The 20,849-nt window shown below is 56.7% G+C and overlaps 1 protein-coding gene across 2 annotated transcripts; it reads left to right on the top strand.

Moving 5' to 3' along the window:
* Positions 1–9,233: 9,233 nt before the first annotated feature.
* Positions 9,234–20,732, top strand: PMM1 (phosphomannomutase 1). Of its 2 annotated transcripts, XM_002721388.5 has the most exons (8): positions 9,246–9,420; positions 13,028–13,145; positions 13,698–13,774; positions 13,909–14,000; positions 14,205–14,304; positions 19,050–19,125; positions 19,816–19,931; positions 20,241–20,732. In XM_002721388.5, the coding sequence occupies exons 1-8, from the start codon at positions 9,334–9,336 to the stop codon at positions 20,361–20,363; spliced, it is 789 nt and encodes a 262-aa protein (XP_002721434.1). In that variant the 5' UTR covers positions 9,246–9,333; the 3' UTR covers positions 20,364–20,732. The 2 variants fall into 2 exon arrangements, with proteins under 2 accessions (XP_069907604.1, XP_002721434.1); XM_070051503.1 differs by lacking the exons at positions 19,816–19,931; positions 20,241–20,732 and adding an exon at positions 19,350–19,712 and having other exon boundaries at positions 9,234–9,420.
* Positions 20,733–20,849: the final 117 nt, after the last annotated feature.

Genomic DNA, 20,849 nt, shown 5'->3' with positions numbered 1-20,849 from the left:
ACAGCCCCCTGGCAGGGCTGATCCCATTTAATGGGTGAGGAACAGACACTGTGTCGAAGAGATCTGCCCAGAGTCACCTGGACAGAGGGACAGTCCCGGGAGCTGTCCGTGTGACTGTTGACCGCACTACACAGAGGCTGCCCCTACACCAGGGCTGCCCACCCACGAAAGGCCACACCCCAGGCAGAAACAAGGGGGTCAGTAGCTCCCGTACCCCAGGGACAGCATACTGCTGCCCGGCCTTTACCAACAGCCAGGAACTGGGGGACAGCACAGGCCTCGGGGGAACTGTGCTGTGTTTTCCTGGGAAGGTCACTGCACTCTCTGGTGCCAATGCCTGTCTATGGAAACCACATGCACACCTTAGAGGGCTGGGTGTGGGGTGGGGGAGACAAGTGCAGTGTGCAAGGAGGGAATTGCACAGCCCAAACCCGAGTGCGAGTCACTGACCTCCAAGCCTCAGCCTCACGTCTGGCCCAGAAGCACAGGGTCTTCCTCCGCAGCATCCCGGCAGGCTGGGGGTCCCGGACTGCTGCCCTCAGCCCCGGCTTCCTCTGGTGTCCTCAAAGCCGCCCCTCTGGCCAGTCCTCCCCCAACCCAGTCCTGCTCCTCCTTTTCCCCAGAGCCTCCCCAGGCCCCATCTGAGTACCAGTTGCCAGGGCATGAGCCCTCCTCTTAAAGGGACACACTGGCATCCCAAGGGCTTCCCCCTGGTCCTCCTGGGTCTGTGCGCAGACCAGCCGCTTCCCTCTCTGGCTGTGGTGGGGGCTCGGGAGAGGCGTTGGGAAAGACATCTTCAAGGGGCCAGTTCTGAGGCTAAGGCGTGGTGGGGCTGCTTTCGGACAAGGGCACTTACCTCTGTCTTTGCAAAGCCCCTAGGAGACCAAAAGCCATCCTGTCCCGGGGGCCACAACCCACAGCTTCCAGCTCCAGGCCAGGAGTGGGGCTGGGGAATCCGCAGTTAACCAGCTCCCTAGGAACTGCGAGGCAACGCAACAGGCATGGCTGAGGTATTAGGGAGCAAGTCTGGCTGCCTGCAGCGCCCCCCTGAGCACTGGATGAGCTTGGCCCTGGGAGAGGTCTGGGCCCCGCCAGCACCCAGAGTGACAGGGGCCAGGTCGGGGTGGGGCAGGATGTGCAAGGAAAAGGGTTGATCTTTTGCTCCCACCAGGAGGGTCTGGAAACGATGTTCTTTCTGCACCCAACAGAAAACAGAAGCGCCTTGAGGGCACACCCTCGTCCCCTGGCCCCAGAACACAGGGTCTGCATGAAGAACCTGTCTCCACTGTGGGCCTGGAGGTGATGGCTGATTTCTCCTGTGGCCTCACACTCCAGTATCTCTCCTCTGCACAACCCTGGTAATCTGTCTTTGACATTTTGGATATGTTGTTAGATTTGGGTTTTTTATTTTATTTTTTTAAATATGTATTTATTTATTTGAAATCCAGAGCAGCAGAGAGAGAGATTGAGAGAATCTTCCAACCACTTGTTCATTCCCAAGATGGCCACATGGCTGAGGCTGGATCAAGTAGCCTAGAATTCCATCTGGGCCTCCCACATGGGTGCAGGGGCCCAAGCACTTGGGCCATCTTCTGCTGCCTTCCCAGGTGCATTAGTAGGGAACTGAATCGGAAGCAGAGCAGCCAGCACTCGAACCACATTCCTATATGGGTGGCTGGCATTGCAAGCTGCAGCTTAACCCACAGCAATGCCAGCCCCTAATTTACTTCTTTAAAATGTTTATTTATTTAAAAGGTAGCATGGGGGATGGCATTGTGGCGCAGAGGGTAAAGCTTCTGCCTGTGACACCGGCATCCCGTTTGAGCAAGTTCAGTGTGCTGCTCAAGTTCAGGCTGCTCCACTTCCGGTTCAGCTCCCTGCTGGTGTGCCTGGGAAAGTGGCGGAAGACGGCCAAGTACTTGGGTCCCTGCCACCCACATGAGAGACCCAAATGAAGCTTCTGCCTTCTGGCTTCAGCTTGGCCCGGCCCCAGCCATTGCAACCATTTGGGGAGTGAACTGGCAGATGGAAGATCTCTCTCTGCCTCTTCCACTGTCTCTGTAACTCTTTAAGTAAATAAATAAATCTTAAAAAAAAAAAAAAAAAAAAAGAGCGACAGAGAGTGGGGGAAAGACAGTAACAGATCTTCCAGAAGCTGGCTCATTCCCACCAAGAGTCTGGGACTCATCTGGCTCTCCCACCTGGGTTACAGGGGTTCAAGTACTGGAGCCATCTTCTGATGCCTTCCCAGATGAATTAGCAAGAAGCTGGATCAGGGCCGGTGCCGCGGCTTACTAGGCTAATCCTCCACCTTGCGGCGCCGGCACACTGGGTTCTAGTCCCGGTCGGGGCGCCGGATTCTGTCCCGGTTGCCCCTGTTCCAGGCCAGCGCTCTGCTGTGGCCCGGGAGTGCAGTGGAGGATGGCCCAAGTGCTTGGGCCCTGCACCCCATGGGAGACCAGAAGTACCTGGCTCCTGCCATCGGATCAGCGCAGTGCGCCGGCCGCGGCGGCCATTGGAGGGTGAACCAACGGCAAAGGAAGACCTTTCTCTCTGTCTCTCTCTCTCACTGTCCACTCTGCCTGTCAAAAAAATAAAATAAAATAAAGAAGCTGGATCAGAAGTGGGGTAGCTGGGACTCAAACAGGCACTCCAGTTTGCTGTTGTACCACAGTGCCCTCCCCCCCAACCCTTTATTTTAAACGCAGAGAGACAGACAGACACACACACACACACACAGTGCTTCTACCCTCTGGTTTACTCCCCAGATATCCTCAGAACAGCTGGGGCTGGGCCAGACCAAAGCCAGGAGTCAGGAACTCAATCTGTGTCTCCCACATGGATGGTAGGACTCAACCACTTGAACCATCATCAGCCGCCAGGAAGCTGGAATCGGAGCTAGAGTCAGGAATCCAACCCAAGCACTCCATCTAATGCAGCACGTGGATGTCAAAACCTCTAGGCCGGACACTCACTCTGGGAGAGAGGTTTTCATAGACAAAAAGAAGGCTGAAGAAAGCAGACTCAAAATCAAAAAGTGCCCTGATCGTTTCAAAGCTACACAGGGCTGGGGAGACAGAGCAATGGAAAAACAATGGGTTGATTAAGTTGCTTTTTCTGTGTAGGGACTAAAGCAGGGGCCAGCATTGTGGCATGAGGGGGTTAGCCACTGTCTACAATGCCATCATCCCACATGGGCACCAACTGCTCCACTTCCAACCCAGCTCCCTGCTAAGGCCTGGGAAAGCAGCAGAAGATGCCCCAAGTCCTTCGGCCCCTGTGCCCATGTGGGAGACCTGGATGGAGCTCCTGGCTCCTGGCTTTGGCCTGGCCCAGCCCTGGCCGTTGTGGTCAGTTGGGGAGTGAACCAGTGGGTGGAAGCTCTCTTTTTATCTCCCTTTCACTCTGTAACTCAGCCTTTCAAATAGAAAAAAAATCTTGGAGAAAAAAAAGGGTTAAAGCAAAGGAACTTTCATAGTCATGTTAATCGAAACTGGCCTGTTTGGGGAAAACGGCTGTTATCTCTCTAATCCTGATTTCTCCAAAGATAAGATAAACAGGTTAGTTTCACCCCGTTGACTGGAACTTTAGTATGCATGACTCCATTTTGATTTTTTTTTATTTATTTGAAATTTAGAGTTACAGAGAAAGAGGAGAAGTTAGGTAGGAAGTTAGGTATGAGCTTATGTGTGTATGACAAAGGCCTAAAGAGAAGACTTCTACGTCCAGCATATGCATCTACATCTCAAAGTCATCCCGATAATGTTTCAGGGGCAGCCCAGTGTTCCTATCCTGCCTGCCCCCTTCTACCTGATAACCTGCCAGGTGGGGGGTCCCCACCCCTTCTGCCTGACAAATTTTCCACAATCTCCCAGATGCAGCCCAGTATCTGCATTTCACTTTTTTTTTGACAGAGTGGACAGTGAGAGAGAGAGAAAGGTCTTCCTTTTTCCGTTGGTTCACCCTCCAATGGCTGCCACGGCTGGCGCACCGCGCTGATCCAAAGGCAGGAGCCAGGTGCTTCTCCTGGTCTCCCATGGGATGCAGGGCTCAAGCACTTGGGCCATCCTCCACTGCACTCCCTGGCCACAGCAGAGAGCTGGCCTGGAAGAGGGGCAACTGGGACAGAATCCGGCGCCCCGACTGGGACTAGAACCCGGTGTGCCGGCGCCGCTAGGTGGAGGATTAGCCTAGTGAGCCGCGGCGCCAGCCACAGTATCTGCATTTCAAACACCCTGCTCCGGATCCCCATTCTCTAGGGGGTCCTGCTCACCCTTCCTCAGAATCCAGGATGGCGCCAGCTGGGCTTCCTCCTGTCTGATACCTTCAGGGGAAAACTCAGATAGGAGCTTCTTAATATTTACAGCCATAAAATCCTTTGTTTCAGGAGGAAATGTGTGAAGACAGAGACCCATCTCCTTAAAAACCCCCGGCCTAAAATGGACGGCGCGCTCAGCCCTCTGCCTCTATGCTGAGTGGCCTGCCTGCCTGGCCAGGTGTAATCTCTCCACTCAACCATGTAACCTTGCTCCTTCCCACGTCCGAGCGACTGCACTCTCTCTCAGGTCCTGTCTGGAGAGGTGCCCATCCGTTCTTGCGGATGTCCCTACCCTAATAAACGTTGCTACTTCTACTTTTTTTTTTTATTATTTTTTTTTTTTTTATTTTTTGATAGGCAGAGTGGACAGTGAGAGAGAGAGACAGGTCTTCCCTTGCCGTTGGTTCACCCTCCAATGGGCGCCGCTGCAGCCGGCGCAGCGCGCTGATCCGATCCGATGGCAGGAGCCAGGAGCCAGGTGCTTTTTCCTGGTCTCCCATGGGGTGCAGGGCCCAAGCACCTGGGCCATCCTCCACTGCACTCCCTGGCCATAGCAGAGAGCTGGCCTGGAAGAGGGGCAACCGGGACAGAATCCGGCGCCCCGACCGGGACTAGAACCCGGTGTGCCGGCGCCGCAAGGTGGAGGATTAGCCTATTGAGCCACGGCGCCGGCTCTAACTTCTACTTTCCACTACTCTGTCTCACGCCTGAATTCTTTCTTGAACGAAGACAAGAACCCTCCAATTTCTCCGGTAACAGTTTGTTGGGGCCTAGAGTAAGGCCGCCACAGAACACACCAAACATTGGAGTTAGAGGAAAGGTTTATTGTCGGGTGGGGGGGGTGGGCAACAGGCCTGGGGGAGAGGGCGAGAGAGTAAGAGAGAGCAAGAGAAAGAGAGCGAACTGTTCAGAAATAGCTCCTGTTAAACCTTTGCAGGGGGCGGGCAGGGAAGTAGGAGCAGTGAATTCCATCAGGGTGGGGGTGGAGCTGACACCTGTGGTTGGGCCCTGGGGTCACCTGACTTCCAGCAATGGGGGGGGCGTAGATTGCACCACAGGTAAGACCGCACCATTTTGTTAACACATAGCACAGCTCAGCCCAAAACAATAGCAGCCTATAATTGTATTTAACACCGCCGAAGTGGATCCTCAGTGTTGGATGGTAGGAAAAGCAGAGGTGCCCACACAGGGGCACCCTCTAACTGAAGAGCGACAGCTGGGCGCAGAGAGGGGGTGGAGGGGAATCCCTGCTTTCTGGCCACCCTAGGAGGAAGGAATGGAGCCAATGCATTTCCAAAGGGGAAAAAACGTTTAAATTCACCAGACACAACCAGGCATTTAGCCTAGAGGTTAAGACCCCGTGGCACATATTGGACAGAGCATCTGGGATGATGCCTAGCTCAGGCTCCCAGCTGCAGCTCCCAGCTCAACCTGGGAGGCACCAGCGGTGGCTCAGTCTGGCCCCTGCCACTCACACAGCAGACCTGGAATAAATTCCTAGCTCCTGGCTTCCACCTGGGCCCGTCCTATCCATCACGAGTGAACCAACAGATGAGAGTTCTCTTTCTGCCTCTCACATTATGTATAATTTAACACCCCCCAAAAAGTGGGATCATGCCTTATCCATGCTAAACATTCTGCATAGCAGACTTTTACCTTATAAACGGACCTCAGTTCATTTAACCAGTCCCGGGTTTTTCTAATTTCTGGAAGTTGCATTGCTGGCTCAGAGAATATGCATGTCTTTAAGATTTTGAATGCTGTTTAATCAGTAAGGGTGTCACCTGTAAGGTGTCCAGCGCGCAACAATATGACATCATGGGCCTAAGGTGTTCTTAGGAAAAATACAACTGTAAAAAGACACTGAGTTTGAAGGAAGAAAGCCACAGAGGCCTAAAGAGTTGAATGTTCTGTAAAATCCTACAGCTGCTTTCAAAAATGCTATGTGCAGTAAGCACGTGCCTCTTGCTGAGTTTATAATGAGTTTATATATATATATTTTTTTTGACAGGCAGAGTGGACAGTGAGAGAGAGAGACAGAGAGAAAGGTCTTCCTTTGCCGTTGGTTCACCCTCCAATGGCCGCCGCGGCCAGCACGCTGCAACCAGCGCACCGCGCTGATCCGATGGCAGGAGCCAGGAGCCAGGTGCTTCTCCTGGTCTCCCATGGGGTGCAGGGCCCAAGCACTTGGGCCATTCTCCACTGCACTCCCTGGCCACAGCAGAGAGCTGGCCTGGAAGAGGGGCAACCGGGACAGAATCCGGCGCCCGGACCGGGACTAGAACCCGGTGTGCCGGCGCCGCTAGGCGGAGGATTAGCCTATTGAGCCGCGGCGCCGGCCGTATGAGTTTATAATTTTAAACGTGACAACTTAAAGTCTTTTGTCATCCACAGTTTTATATATCAGATTTGCTGCTCACAAAACTAAAGCGTTGTTGGTTCTGTGCTTAGCTGCTCTCCTATAGGTTCTCATGGACTTTTTCCAGCCACTTCTATTGTACTCAGTACTCTGGGATGGCACTGTAAACAGATGAAGCCAATAATGTATTACAGGTACCAACTGAGAGAAAGCATGGTTAGCTGAGGTTACTAAGAGCAGAAAGTAATTCGAATCGATTGGTAAGTTAAAAAAACAGTTAAAGAGTTTTAAAAGCTAGTATTGAAACTGCTATATTTGTTGTCTAATGATTGAAACTGCTTTCTAAGTTTTCATTTGATATTGCTATTGTCAGTAAGTGATCTGGGACTGGCACCCCCTTGACTTGCATCCTCTGGTCTGCTTTAACAAAAACCAGGAGGAAGAGAAAGCCAGGCATCAGAAATGTAAAGATGGGTGGCAGACCTATTAATAGCTGTTCTGCACAGTGATCTGCCCTCAAGGAGACCCAACAGGCCAGTCCACTGCAGTGGCTTTCAGTGTGGTTAGCCTGGGCTTCAGCAGAAGTCAGCTTATGAAGAGCCCTGGCAGCTCTGCCAAGAGTTGGATCACTGGAAAGGACCTGCCCTGGAGTCGAAGGACTTCAGGTCAGAGCCACGGATCTTGCTGGCTCTAAGCTGAAAAGCCCTTCACTCAGCCCAGCTTCCAAAGTGACCACCACAGCTGAGGGGACGGCCAAGTAGGGTCAGCAACACTGCAGGCAGACTGTGAATTTCCTGTTAGAGATGCCACCTGCCTTTACCTGGCCAGCTCTCCTCCCAGGCCAGCCAGGTAATGGAAGTCAACAGGGTGCCTCCCCAAGGAGGTTCACACCTCCCTTAGGATGTACCCTATGAAGAGATAGGTCTGGGCCTCTCAACTTATAAGGCCTAAAGCCTACCAGATTATTATCAAGCCCTTTCTGTCAGGTTTTATTTGCCTCTCAATCAGCAAACTTAGTTGTGGCTTAGACAGCACCTTTCTTGGGTCCCCTAGTAATGATTCTGCCCTTTGTTCTAGACCCTGTCTAGCCCACTTGGGTCTCATTCCTTTTTAATCATAGCCTCTACTCAAACATCAGTGGCTCTGCTACCAACCTGTTTGTACTGATGGTCCTCTCCTCCACTTAATTTGCATGACTATTCAGAATTTCGCTACAGACAAACCCCTCTACCTGCAAAAGTTGAGTGGCCTTTCTCTCGGTCTTGGCTGGGATCAGATTTAAACCACATCCATCAAACTGTCCTCACAAGGGTCCAGAGACCCCCCTCATTTCCTCTCCTCTATGAAATCCTCTCATTACCTGGTTAATGTCACTCTTAGGATCATTGGTTGCTATTCTCACCCTGACTTGTATACTACAGTGTCTGTTAAAGTGTTTATAGCAGGTGATAATGGAATGAACCACAGACTTCAGCAACCAGGCAGACGCCTCTCCATCCATACATGCCTGTCCCTGCGGAGCCCCAAGATACCCCCAGTGGGCCCCTGTAGACAACGTCCCCAGTCAGCAGGAAGTAGCCAGAGACTCATCGTCGCCCCCTTTCCTATCATCAAAAGGTCGGGATGATAGCTTTGGGATCCGCATGGAAGGAAGGACTACACTTCCGGGAATGGAGAGGCCCACTTCCAGGGAAGAAAGTCCTTGTCAAGGTCCCTGCAGGTGCCTAAAGGTCAACCAATGAGGATCAGACCCGCCTCAACCTTTAACCCCCATGCCCTGAATCTATAAAAGGAGCCCTCCCAATATCTGACTTCCCTGGCCCCCCACTCTGTTGCTCTGTTGGGACTGGGGAACCTCGCCCGGGAGCGGAACCCCAATAAAAGCCTGTGAATTAATTGATTCGTCTGCCTGGGAAGATCTGTTATGCGCCGGACACCTTACATCAACTCCTCCTTTAGGGTGGGCTCTTAAACATTTATTTAGCTTCATACGCAAAGTCAGGGTCAGTACAGTCTTTCCATTCTATAGGCGGAGACACAAAGCCTCGGGGAGCGGAAGAAGCACAAAGTGGTGGAGCTGAGAAAGACACCGAGAACTGAGTCCTTAGTCAATGCGATGGTGAAATAGCTGAGAATAGGGCCTGGGTAGGCTTCTTGGGGGAGGTGGGCGTTGAACTGGGTCTTGGGGGTGGACAGACTGACATCAGGAGTGAGGCCAGCAAGAGATTATTTAAAGCTCTAGATTTGTAGGGCAAAAGGATTGACCTACAATCCTGGGAGAGTGGAGGGTGGCCCCGGCCCTGAGTCCCGCCCCAGGCCTGCCCCTCCCCGAGTGCTGCGATCCCTACAACCGGCCAAGGTCCCACCCTGGCCCCGCCCCATCCTCCGAGTTCAACCCGTCACTCGCCCGCCCCGCCAGGCTCAGGCCCCGCCTCTACTCGGGCTGGAGCAATCGGACGGGCCCTGGAGAGCTCCGCCACGCCCCTGCCACGCCCCCTTGCCGCGAGGTGCAATCAGATCCTCCCTTCCGCATCGGCTCAGGCCGCGCCCCGGCCCCGCCCAGATCGCGCCCTGGCCACGCCCTTCTCCATTTGGCGCAATCAGGCCGGGCCTGCCGGCCCCGCCCGACCTCCGCCTGGCGCGCCGAGCCGCAGCCATGGCGGTGACCGCCGAGGGCGCCCGCAGGAGGGAGCGCATCCTCTGCCTGTTCGACGTGGACGGGACCCTCACGCCGGCTCGCCAGGTAGGGCCCGGACGGTCGGAAGCTGCCCCTGGGAATGTCACACGGACACCCCGAGGCCGAGTGTGGGACCGTCGCGGGGTGACCGCGGACACCCCGGGACTGAGCGTTGGATGCAAGCGCTGGGGGCGCCCACCGGAGTGATGGGGACCTGCCGCGATCCCCGCCATAGCTCCCCGAGCGTGCGCGCCCACGTCTCCCGGCAGCTTTGGGGCTGGATCTAGTTCTGGAGGGGGGAGGCTGCGAGCGGGGTGGGGGGCGCGCCTAGCCGCTCTTCTCCCTCCAGAGGCTTCTACAGCGCGAGGCCTGGCTCGAGGACGCCCCCGCCCCGCATCCCCCCGCCCCGGGTCTAGCCTGGGGGGTCCACCGCAGTTCGTTCCCTGGGACGCGCCGGGTGTCCCCAGCTGGCCTGTATACGAGGTTCCGAGCACGGCTCGGCGCGCACCCAGGCGTCAGAGTCGCCATCTGGTGGAGATCGGCGCTTCTCAGCGCCACCCTTCGCCGCCCTTTGCAGGCTTGGGCCTGGGTCTAGCTTCTGGAGCCCCTCACCCACTTACCCTCGCAGCCCCAGTCCTGGAGAGAGACCTGGGGCTGCTATGAGGATGCGTTTGTGGGCTCCGGCTGCCTGGAAGTGAGAGGCTCCCAGCCTAGGCTGAGTACAGTGGCGCCGTGGAGCCACCGCCGGGGTGGAGGGTGGCTTTCCTCCTAGGGGCTTCTCTACCACTCAACCTCTGCTCCACACCCAGTTTTTCTCCCGTTGGAGGATCTCATCCCGAGGGGGTCCCTAGAGCCACCATCACCAGCTGGATGGTGAATAAGCAGGTGTCATCCGTGCCCAGCTGTGGCTACTCCTCCCGCTGGCCTGGGCCCACGAGGTTACTGGGCAGAGGCTGATGGGAGCCCCGTGGAAGTCCTGAATGGCCCTCCCCCTCCCCTGGCTGCCCTGGCTTGGGCTCTGGGGGGCTTAGGGAGGCATCAGCCCACTATGCCTTCCAGGCGGAAAGCGTCAGGAAGGGAGATGGCAGAACTGGAGGGGTGGTGGGCCCCGGGCGCCTCTCCTGCTGTGCCTGAGCCCCACGGGCAGAACAACGGCCTGACCGAGAGCCTTCCAGAGTTTGTTTCTGCTGATGGCATCTGTGTGTTCCTGAGCACGTTGTCCTCGTCAGGAAAGCAAACACAGGAGAAGGCCAACAGGTCCCCTCTGCCCAGGCCGGGACCCCGGGCCTTGCCGCCTCCCCAGAATAACACGCATTTGCCGTGGCTTCCTTCCAAACTGTTATCTGGGTCTGTTTGCCCAGAGGAACTATTAAGGGTGTTTCCTGAGGCTGTGTGAGTGGTATTATATCATATGTGCCTCCCTGCAACCTGCTTTTGATAAAAGACTTAGAGCAGGACCTGGGTCCCTAGTGGGGTGGAAGCACAGACTTGCCTTGACCTGTTAGCTGCAGGAGTATTTCAGGGTAAGTGGGTGTGTTTGCAGTTTTTCACTCTAATAAAACATACCCCCGATGAACCTCCATATATACCTGGGCACTTCCCAAATGCCTGCATCAGCCATGGCTGGCTGGGCCAAGCTGAAGCCAGGAGCCAGGAACTCCATCCGAGTCTCCTACATGAGTGGCAGGGGCCCAAGTACTAGGGCCGTCTTCTGTTTTCCCAGGAGCGTTAGCAGAAAGCTGGATTGGAAGCAGAGTACCCAGTAGTTGAACCAGTGGTCTGATATGGGGTGGGGGCACCGCAGGCAGCAGCTTCACCCACTGCACTACAACATGTGTTCCACATTTTAAGTTGTAACAGATCTCGCCATTGTACACTCTCCCCCACGGAACTTTGAGAGTGCCTGTTGTAACAGATCTCTCTCTCGCACACTCTCACCCACAGAACTTTGAGAGTGTCTGTTTCCTTGTTCACTGTAGACATTGAAGGCTTTGTATGAGGTCACTTTCAAAAGTTTGTGGAAAGTGGAACTAAAAAATAAGTTTATTTTGGTGCAAAAAAATTTGAAATCCATGCGCACAACAGTCTTCCAAAAGTTCAGGAAAAGCGTGTATCGTGGAGGCCGGCGCTGTCGCACAGCAGGTTAAGCCATAGTCTGCAGCACCAGCATCCTATACAGTCACTGGTTCGAGACCTGGATGCCCCACCTCTGATCCAGCTCCCTGCTAATGTGCCTGGGGAAGCAACTGAGGATGGCCCAAGTGCTTGGGCCCCTGCACCCACGTGGGAGACCCGGAAGAAGCTCCTGGCTCCTGCCTTTGGATTGGCCCAGCTGGGGCCGTTGCAGCCATCGGGGGAGTGAACCAGCGGATAGAAGACCTCTCTGTCTCCCTCTCTCTGTAATTCTCTTTTTCAAATAAATAGATACAGCTTTAAAAAAAAGGACTGCGTGTATCATGAATAAACTATGTGTGGGTTTCAAACATGTTTTGCCGCAAAATAAACGTCTTTCTTTCTTTTTTTTTTCTATTTTTTTTTTATTTTTTTTATTTTTATTTATTTTTTTTTTGACAGGCAGAGTGGACAGTGAGAGAGAGAGACAGAGAGAAAGGTCTTCCTTTACCGTTGGTTCACCCTCCAATGGCCGCCGCGGCCGGCGCGCTGCGGCCGGCGCACCGCGCTGATCCGATGGCAGGAGCCAGGAGCCAGGTGCTTTTCCTGGTCTCCCATGGGGTGCAGGGCCCAAGCACCTGGGCCATCCTCCACTGCACTCCCTGGCCACAGCAGAGGGCTGGCCTGGAAGAGGGGCAACCGGGACAGAATCCGGCGCCCCGACCGGGACTAGAACCCGGTGTGCCGGCGCCGCTAGGCGGAGGATTAGCCTAGTGAGCCGCGGCGCCGGCCAAAATAAACGTCTTTCAATCCTATTTTCCCTCGTATTGCTAACCGCATGAAAATATGGATTGTAACTTACTTACTTGTTTCCCTTGGGGGGAGCCTTTCCACGTGGCTCTCTGCAGTCAGCTGTTTTCCGTTCCCCCATTTAATCCTACTGGCGCCCCCTTTGGGTGGTTTCCACTATGTCGCTCTTTTAATAGAACGGAAAATTGAGGCCAAAGGAAGACAAAGCTGTTTCTTGAAGGTCGTCCTGTAGCTGAGTTCGAGCTGAAGCCCATCTCATTTTTTTTTTTTTAAGATTTATTTAAATATTTGAAAAGTCAGAGTTACACAGAGAGAGGAGAGGCAGAGAGAGAGAGAGAGAAAGGTCTTCCATCCGCTGGTTCACTCCCCAGTTGGCTGCAACAGCCAGAGCTGCACCGATACAAAGGCAGGAACCAGGAGCTTCTTCCGGGTCTCCCACACGGGTGCAGGGGCCCAAGGACTTGGACCATCTTCTACTGCTTTCCCAGGCCACAGCAGAGAGCCAGATCAGAAGAGGAGCAGCCAGGACTCAAACCAGCGCCCATATGGGATGCTGGAACTGCAGACGGCGGCTTTACCTGCTACGCCACAGCGCCGGCCCCAGCCCATCTCATTTTGAGATCTGAAGACCTTGCATTCCCTCAGACCCATGTAGAATGTGGGCTCCCTGGGCTCTGAGCACTGAGAGAGGGCTGAGCTGAGGGCCCAGAAGTGCTGACGGCCAGAACCTTGTGTTCCCCGAAACGTGCAGAAAATCGACCCTGAGGTGGCCGCCTTCCTGCAGAAGCTGCGGAGTCGGGTGCAGATCGGCGTGGTGGGCGGCTCGGACTACTCCAAGATTGCTGAGCAGCTGGGCGACGGGGACGAAGGTAGGAGGAAGCCAGAGCCTGGCCTGGTGGGGTGAGGGTGAGCAGTGCGGAGCCCTTCAGGCCCTGGGCACCGCCAGAGACCCAGTGCTCTCCTGGAGGGGGAGCAGCCCGAGGGTCGGCGTTTAGCGAGCACCTCCCGGTCCGGGCACTGGGCGAGGCTCCGGAGAGAACAGGCCGGATCCTGCCGCCATCTGTGATCTCCTTCCGCTGCTGAGCCTCAACGGCCTTACTTTGAAATGGGCACCGTCCGTAAGGCTGCCGCTGGGTGTGAAAGACCGCGTGCTCGCTGCCTTTCGATGGCACCTGCGCCTGGAGGAGCTGGGGGAAGACCTGCATGAGCAGAGGCCCGGAGCTGGGACTGCTTTGTGTGCAGGAAAACAAAGTTGCAGACAGGGGAGGCTGGAGACACAGTTGGCATGGCACAGGCGGGCACTGAATGCCGGACAAACCAAGGATGTGGGCTTCTCCGCCCGTCCCTGGTGGCCTCTGGGCTAACCGTAGAACCTGCTCTCCATTCTTTCTCTCTCCCCCGGATGCCCTGTGGCACCCAAGTGATTCAGAAGTTTGATTACGTGTTTGCCGAGAATGGGACCGTGCAGTATAAACACGGACGACTGCTCTCCAAGCAGGTCAGTGCCCCTCAGGGCTTAGCCCGGGGCTCCCCGCTTCTCTGCAGTGTCCGCTCGCGGTGGTGGCGGGAGGCCCCGTGCCTGTCCTGGATCAGGCAGCCCAGGCTACACTCAGCCCCGTGCCCCTCGCTCAGACCATCCAGAACCACCTCGGGGAGGAGCTGCTGCAGGACCTGATCAACTTCTGCCTCAGCTACATGGCCCTGCTCCGGCTGCCCAAGAAGCGGTGAGGTCCCACCCAGCCTGGGCCGGAGGGAGGCAGGGTGGGGCCCCCTCACCTGGAACGCGGAGGTGCTTGGGCCCCTGACCTCTTGGTGGGTGGATTCTTGTCCCCTTGGGAGCCCAGGGAGGCCGTGGGCCCCAATGTGGCAGGTTCTGATTTCTCACTCTCCCTGGCTCCCCGCCTCCCTCCCGCCCCCTCCGCTGTCAGTGGCACCTTCATTGAGTTCCGGAACGGCATGCTGAACATCTCGCCCATCGGCCGCAGCTGCACCCTGGAGGAGCGGATCGAGTTCTCCGAGCTGGACAAGGTGCCACCAGCAGTGCGACCTCAGGCACTCCGCACCCTGAGCCTTTATCTCTCCCCAGTGGAATGTGGCGGGGAGGGGGCTGTTGAACCGGCACCCTTTTGGGTACTCACCGTGTGCCATTGTCGCGGGAACGTCTCCGTCTCTCCGCCGCCGCTGGTTTCCCTTGGTAGGGATGGGAGGCCGATACCTGAGTGGAGCCGATAGCAACCCCCGTCCTCGAGCCTCCAGGGCCAGCCTCCGGGCTGTGCACCTGCAGAATGGAAACCCCTCTCTCCAGCCTTCCCTCCACGCTGCCCAAAGTCCTTTCCCTCTGTCCTCTCCTTGGTCCTCCCCCAAACCCTGCCAGTCTCCTTCCCAGCAGTGCCATTGAGAACTTCTTAAACATCTGCCACTTCCACTCCCCTGCATGGCTCCCCAGTGCCAGCCGGACAGTGACCCAGTCCCCTTCTGTGGTGTCCTGAGCCCTGGGGGTCTGCCTGGCTCTAGTCTCCCTCCCAGCCTCCTCTCGCCTTTGGGTGTGCACACGGCTTGCCAGCTTGTCACCTCCACCGTCCAGTCCCCTGGCAGAGCCGTCTGTCCATCCACACTTTTTTGCAGTGGCCTGTCTGTGCTATTCTCTCTCTGAGCCGCTGGCCGTTCCCCCTGCTCCCCCGGGTGGTGGCCTCCTTGCAGCTTCTGGACGGGAAGACCCTTCCTGCCTTCTGCCTGAGCACACTGCCTTTCAGATCTGCTGTGGCGGTCCTCACCTTCTCCGCGGGGCCTCTCTGTCCACCTGATCGTCGTACCCCTGCGTTCCTTCTCCTCCACCCTGTTTTGTCTCCCCAAGCAGCCACCACCACCTTCTAATACACAGAGCCACCCACCTTTTTTTTTTTTTTTTTTTTTAAGATTATTTGAGGCCGGCGCCGCAGCTCACTAGGCTAATTCTCCACCTGCGGCGCCGGCACACCGGGTTCTAGTCCCAGTCGGGGCGCCAGATTCTGTCCCAGTTGCTCCTCTTCCAGTCCAGCTCTCTGCTGTGGCCCGGGAGTGCAGTGGAGGATGGCCCAAGTGCTTGGGCCCTGCACCCCATGGGAGACCAGGAAAAGCACCTGGCTCCTGGCTTCGGATCAGTGCAGTGCGCCGGCCTCAGCGCACTGGCCACAGCAGCCACTGGGGGGTGAACCAACGGCAAAAGGAAGACCTTTCTCTCTGTCTCTCCCTCACTGTCCACTCTGCCTATCAAAAAAAAAAAAATTATTTATTAGAAAGGCAGTATTACAGAGAGGCAGAGGCATAGAGAAAGAGAGGTCTTCTATCTGCTGGTTCACTCCCCAGATGGCTGCAACAGACAGAGCTGTGCCAATCTGAAGCCAGGAGCCAGGAGCTTCTTCTGGGTCTCCCATGTGGGTTCAGGGACTCAAGGGCTTGGGCCATCTTCTACTGCTTTCCCAGGCCATGGCAGAGAGCTGGATTGGAAGTAGAGAATCCAGGACTCGAACCGTTGTCCATATGGGATGCCGGCACTGCAGGTGGCAGCTTCACCTGCTACGCCACAGTGCTGGCCCCAACCACTTACTTTTCAAAATATATAAATTTATTTTCCTATATGTGAAAGGTAGAGGGACAGAGATTTCCCACCCCCGGTTCACTCCTCAAATGCCCACAGCAGCTGGGGCTGGGCCAGGCTGACGCTAGGAGCTTGGAACTCAATCTGGGTCTCCCACAAGGATGGCAGGGACCCGAGTCCTTGAGCCATCACCTGCTGCCTTCCCCCCCACCCCACCCCTGCCCAGGGTGCACATTAGCAAGAAACCAGAAGCTGGGATCAGAAGTGGAGCCAAGACTCCAGTGCAGGTACTCTGCTGTGGGACGTGGGTGACCCAAGCAGCAGCATTTTTTTTCTCTTTTAAGATTTATTTGTTTGGGGCTGACGTGATGTAGCAGGTAAAGCCAATGCCTGGGACACCAGCACCCTACATGGGTGCCAATTCGTGTCCCAGCTGCTCCACTTCTAATCCAGCTCTCTGTTAATGGCCTGGCAAAAGTAGCAGAAGATGGCCCAAGTGTTTGTGCCCCTGCTATGTGGCTTAAGCCTGGCCCAGCAATCTCTCTGTCTCTCCTTCTCTCTCTGCAAATCTGCCTTTCAAATAAATGAATCATTTTTTAAAGGTTTGTTTATTTTAAAGGCAGAGTTCCACAGAGAGAGACAGAGAGAGAGAGGTTTCTCTCCTCTCATTCACTCCCCAAAATGGCCACAGCAGCTGGGGCTGGGCCACGCCAAAGCCAGGAACCAGGAGCTTTTTCCAGGGCTCCCACTTGGGTGCAAGGGCCCAAAACTTGGGCCACCTTTGCTGCTTCCTGGGGGCGTTAGCAGGAAGCTGGATCAGAGTGGAGCAGCTGGGACTCAAACTGGTGCCTATATGGGAAGTTGGAGCTGCAGGGTGGTGGCTTAGCCTACTGTTCCACAGCACCAGGCCCAATAAATAATGTTTTACAAGTATTCATTTTAAAAGAGTTACAGAGACAGAGAGAGGTCTTCTGTCTGCTGGTTCACTCCCCAAATGGCTACTGTGGCCAGCACTGGGCCAGGTTGTATCCAGGAGCTGCATCCGGGTCTCCCACGTGGGTGCAGGGGTCCAAACACTTGGGCCATCTTCCACTGCTTTTCCTGGGCCTTTAGCAGTGAACTGGATCATAAGCGGAGCAGCTGGAGCCTGTAAACCAGTGCCTATATGGGGTGCTGGCATCGCCAGTGGCTGCTTAACCCGCCGTGTCACAACTCTGGGCCCCCCAGGGGCATCGTAACCACTGTGCCACACGCCCGACCTCAAAGCACCTTTTGAATTGTGATTGTTGCTGTCTCCCCCAGAGCTGTCAACTCCACGAGGGCAGGGATTTACTTCTGTGACTTGTGCGCTGCAGGCCCCTGCCAAGTCCCACCGCCCGCCCCAGCACCTGGCACAAAGCAACGGCTCAAGATGACGTTTTGAATGAATGAATGAATGAATGAAGTCATTGTGTCCCTATTTTATGAGTGAGGAAACCCAGGCTCAGGAAAGTGACTGAGGTCACTCAGGGAGTTGATTGCAGAGCACAGATCGGATTCCACTGTTGCTCCCTGCTTCCCTGAGGGGTAGAGCTCACGCACACCCCGCGACCCCAGGCCTAGGTAGGCGACGGCCACAGGCACGGGGACTTCTCTTGCTGGGGTAGTTACCATTGACCTTTCCATGGCTGGCGTTGTGATACCATGGGGGTGAACCTGTGATGCCGGCATCCCGTATGACTGCCAGTTCCAGTCCAGCTCTCTGCTGTGGCCTGGGAGGGCAGTGGCAGCTGGCCCGAGTGCTTGGGCCCCTGCACCCACGTGGGAGACCCGGTTTGGGTTCCAGGCTTCTGACATTAGTCTGGCCCAGCCGTAGCCGTTGCGGCCATTTAGGGAGTGAACCAGAGGATGGAAGACCCCTTTTCCTGTGTCTTCCCCTCTAGAACTCAACTTTCACGTAAGCAAGTCTTTAACAGTCCGGCCTTTACAAAGAGCCGCTCCCATGTCTCCCATGTGAACAGATGACTCCTTGGGCCGCCTGGGTTTCCTCCCAACCCTGCCTCTTATTTTCCCATGTCTTAGAAAAGCAGCTGCACCTCTGTGTGCCTCTGCTTTCTCACCTGTGAAGTGGGGGTGCTGGTCGTCCCCAACTCAGGAGGCACCAACCCTTCCCCAGCTCCTCCACGCGTCCCTTTGCCTCTCCTCACGCCTTCTGGTATCCGAGGGGCGCGAAGATGCCTGAGAAGCCTCTGCTGGGGACTCCGGCTTCCCTGGGGCCCGCCCAGCTGCTGGGAAGGCAAGGCCACGGCTGGCCGGGAGCTCACACTCCTCTGTGGTTTTCCACAGGAGGGAAGAGGGCTGGAGTCACCCATGGCTTCTCCGTCCAGGAAATGGGCTCAGAGAAGCCAAGTGACTAGCCCGAGGTCACAGCCACGGAGGTCTCAGCCGGGTCCCCTCTCATGACCTCGGGCCATGGCCCGGCCCCTCCCCTTGTAGTCCCGCCCAACTCTGACTGCAGGACAGTGGGTCACTCCTGTCCCGTGCTCAGAAGTCCTCCGTGGCTCCCGGTCCCCCAGATTGTCTGCACACCCCCCAACCTGGCCTCCAGCCACAGCAGCCAAGGTGTCTGGTCGAGCTGTTTGCATGTTCAGCTGCCCCTCCAGGCCTGGCCATTCCTCTCTGTGGCCTCCGTAGCAGGGGCAGGCCCCGAAGGATCCTTGGGCTCCTGGTGAATGTCCCCTGCTCCATGTTTGTAGAGGAGCTGCCAGAGTTCCAAGGTCTGCTCAGAGGGTGGACCAGGGCCCTGCCAAGTGCCCCTGCCCGCCCCAGCACCCAGAAAGCGCTCAGCAAACACAGCTGTCGCTATGGCCACGCCTGGCCTCCTCGCACACCTACTGCCGCTTATCCCAGCTCTGCTCTTAGCACCCCCATACCCATTTCCGGTGTCTGGACCGTGGCGTGCTGTGTTGAGCTGGCTGATAGGGCCAGCCTGCGCTCCAAGGCCTCCTTCAGAACACTTGTCCACACCCCTGAGTGTGCAGTCACAGGCCTCCCGGGTACCAGCCCCGACTCTGCCACTGAGCTGGGTGACCCCGAGCAAGGCACAGCCCTCTCTGAGCCTGATTTCTCTGAGCAGTGGGCTCACGTGGCTCGTGTGCCTGGCGCGGGGCCTAGCATGATGGCAGCCCCCAAGCCTCAGTTTGCTCCCTCTCTACAGAAGGAGAAGATCCGGGAGAAGTTTGTGGAAGCCCTGAAGACGGAGTTTGCTGGCAAGGGGCTGAGGTTCTCCCGAGGTATGTCCACCCTGCAGAGGGCCTGACGGCCATGGGAGCCTGCCTCTGCCCTGCCCAGCCCTGTTCATGCCCTACACCCACCAGTTGCTCAGGCCCAAATCCTGTCTCCCCTGAGTTCTCCTACCCCTTTCCCAAGTCCCTTGTACCAGAAAGTCCCAGGGCCCTGTGTCCAGAGCATCAGGAATCTGACCCAGCTCACCTCTGCTGCTGGCCTCACGTCCCAGGTGCACCTGACCCGATGCAGCCAGCAACACGGCTGCCACCTCACCCCGTTCCCCAGCAGGCAGAGGGGAGACGTGCTGTGTCGTCCCAGGTTAGAGCTGGGTTGGTATCTTGCCTCTGCTGGGAGCTCCAGGCCGGGAGCACTGTCCAGGCCTCTCTCAGCCGTTGCTCTATCTGGGGCAAGCTTCGCTTCCCTGCTCTGGGGACTGTACTCTTCCCTGCCACCCTCGCTCTGGCTCAGGTCCAGCTCAGTGTCACCCCTCAGCAGTCAGTCTCCCCTGAGCACGCTGGCTAAGTGAGCCCCCGACTCCCACCCCCACCCCATTGCTGGGTCACCACCAGTTTTCCCAGCCGAGTTGTAACTGAGTGCTCCAAGTCTGGCCCCTAGTAGGCGCTCAAGAGTCACTGAATGAATGCCCCCAGCTGACCTGCCAGGCCCACTCTGCTGGCCTTCTCTGACCCTCCCAGGAGGCATGATCAGCTTCGACGTGTTCCCGGAGGGCTGGGACAAGCGCTACTGCCTGGACAGCCTGGACCAAGACAGCTTTGACACCATCCACTTCTTTGGGAATGAGACCAGCCCTGTGAGTGTGGTCAAGGCCAGGACAATGAACCTCCTGGGGGTTCCTGGGGAACAGCCAGTGTTCAGGAGCCCTGTGACCCGGTCTGGAAGGCCAAGGCCCGGAGAGGCCTGGACACGACACCTGTGTCCCACAGTGGATCAGGGGAGGCCTGGGGAGGGCCAAGAAGAGGAGTTTCCTGGTGGTCCTGAGGAGGCAGGAAGAGGCTCAGCTCAGCAGGAGGCAGTGTGGGAAGGGTCCCCACGCCAGGGTGGCCGCCCCCCACCCTGGGAGCCTCCTGAGGGCATCGCTAATTCTGTGCCTTCTGCACAGGGCGGGAACGACTTTGAGATCTACGCCGACCCCCGGACCGTCGGCCACAGCGTGGTCTCCCCTCAGGACACGGTGCAGCGGTGCCGAGAGATTTTCTTCCCAGAGACGGCCCACGAGGCGTGAGCTGGCCCCCACAGACGACCTCCAGAGAGCTCCACCCAGGCCTGCAGAAGAGCCCCGGGGCTGCAGGGGCTGCCAGGGCGCCTCGCCCTCTGGCCCAGGACACCCACCTCACGTGTACCTGCTGCTAGGCCCACCAGACAGGGCCAGGGTCCCCAGCCAGGCAGCCCCTGCCGGGACGGACTCCAGGCCTCCACTGCTGCTTGTACAGGTTTCCTTCTGCACTGGGAGATGGCGCGGGCGAGTGTCAGCGTGAGAGGGAGCCTGCCCCGCCTGCCCACCCCGGACAGATGGGGGACAGGATAGTCGGGAATGCGATGCGCGTACTTCAGAGAACTTTATGCCATGAATATTAAAGTTCCCACAACAAGGCATAGTGTCCGATGTGTCGCGCACTCTAGTGCCACCGCCCTGGAGCCAAGGAAGTGCAGGCACGGGGCGGGGACTTGCACCTGTCACACAGGTCACATGGGAAGTCTTTGGTGCAAT

Source organism: Oryctolagus cuniculus, chromosome 11 (assembly GCF_964237555.1).
Source record: "Oryctolagus cuniculus chromosome 11, mOryCun1.1, whole genome shotgun sequence".
Lineage (NCBI taxonomy): Eukaryota > Metazoa > Chordata > Mammalia > Lagomorpha > Leporidae > Oryctolagus > Oryctolagus cuniculus.
Note: the sequence above shows the minus strand (reverse complement) of the source record. Positions and strands in the feature narration are given on the sequence as shown.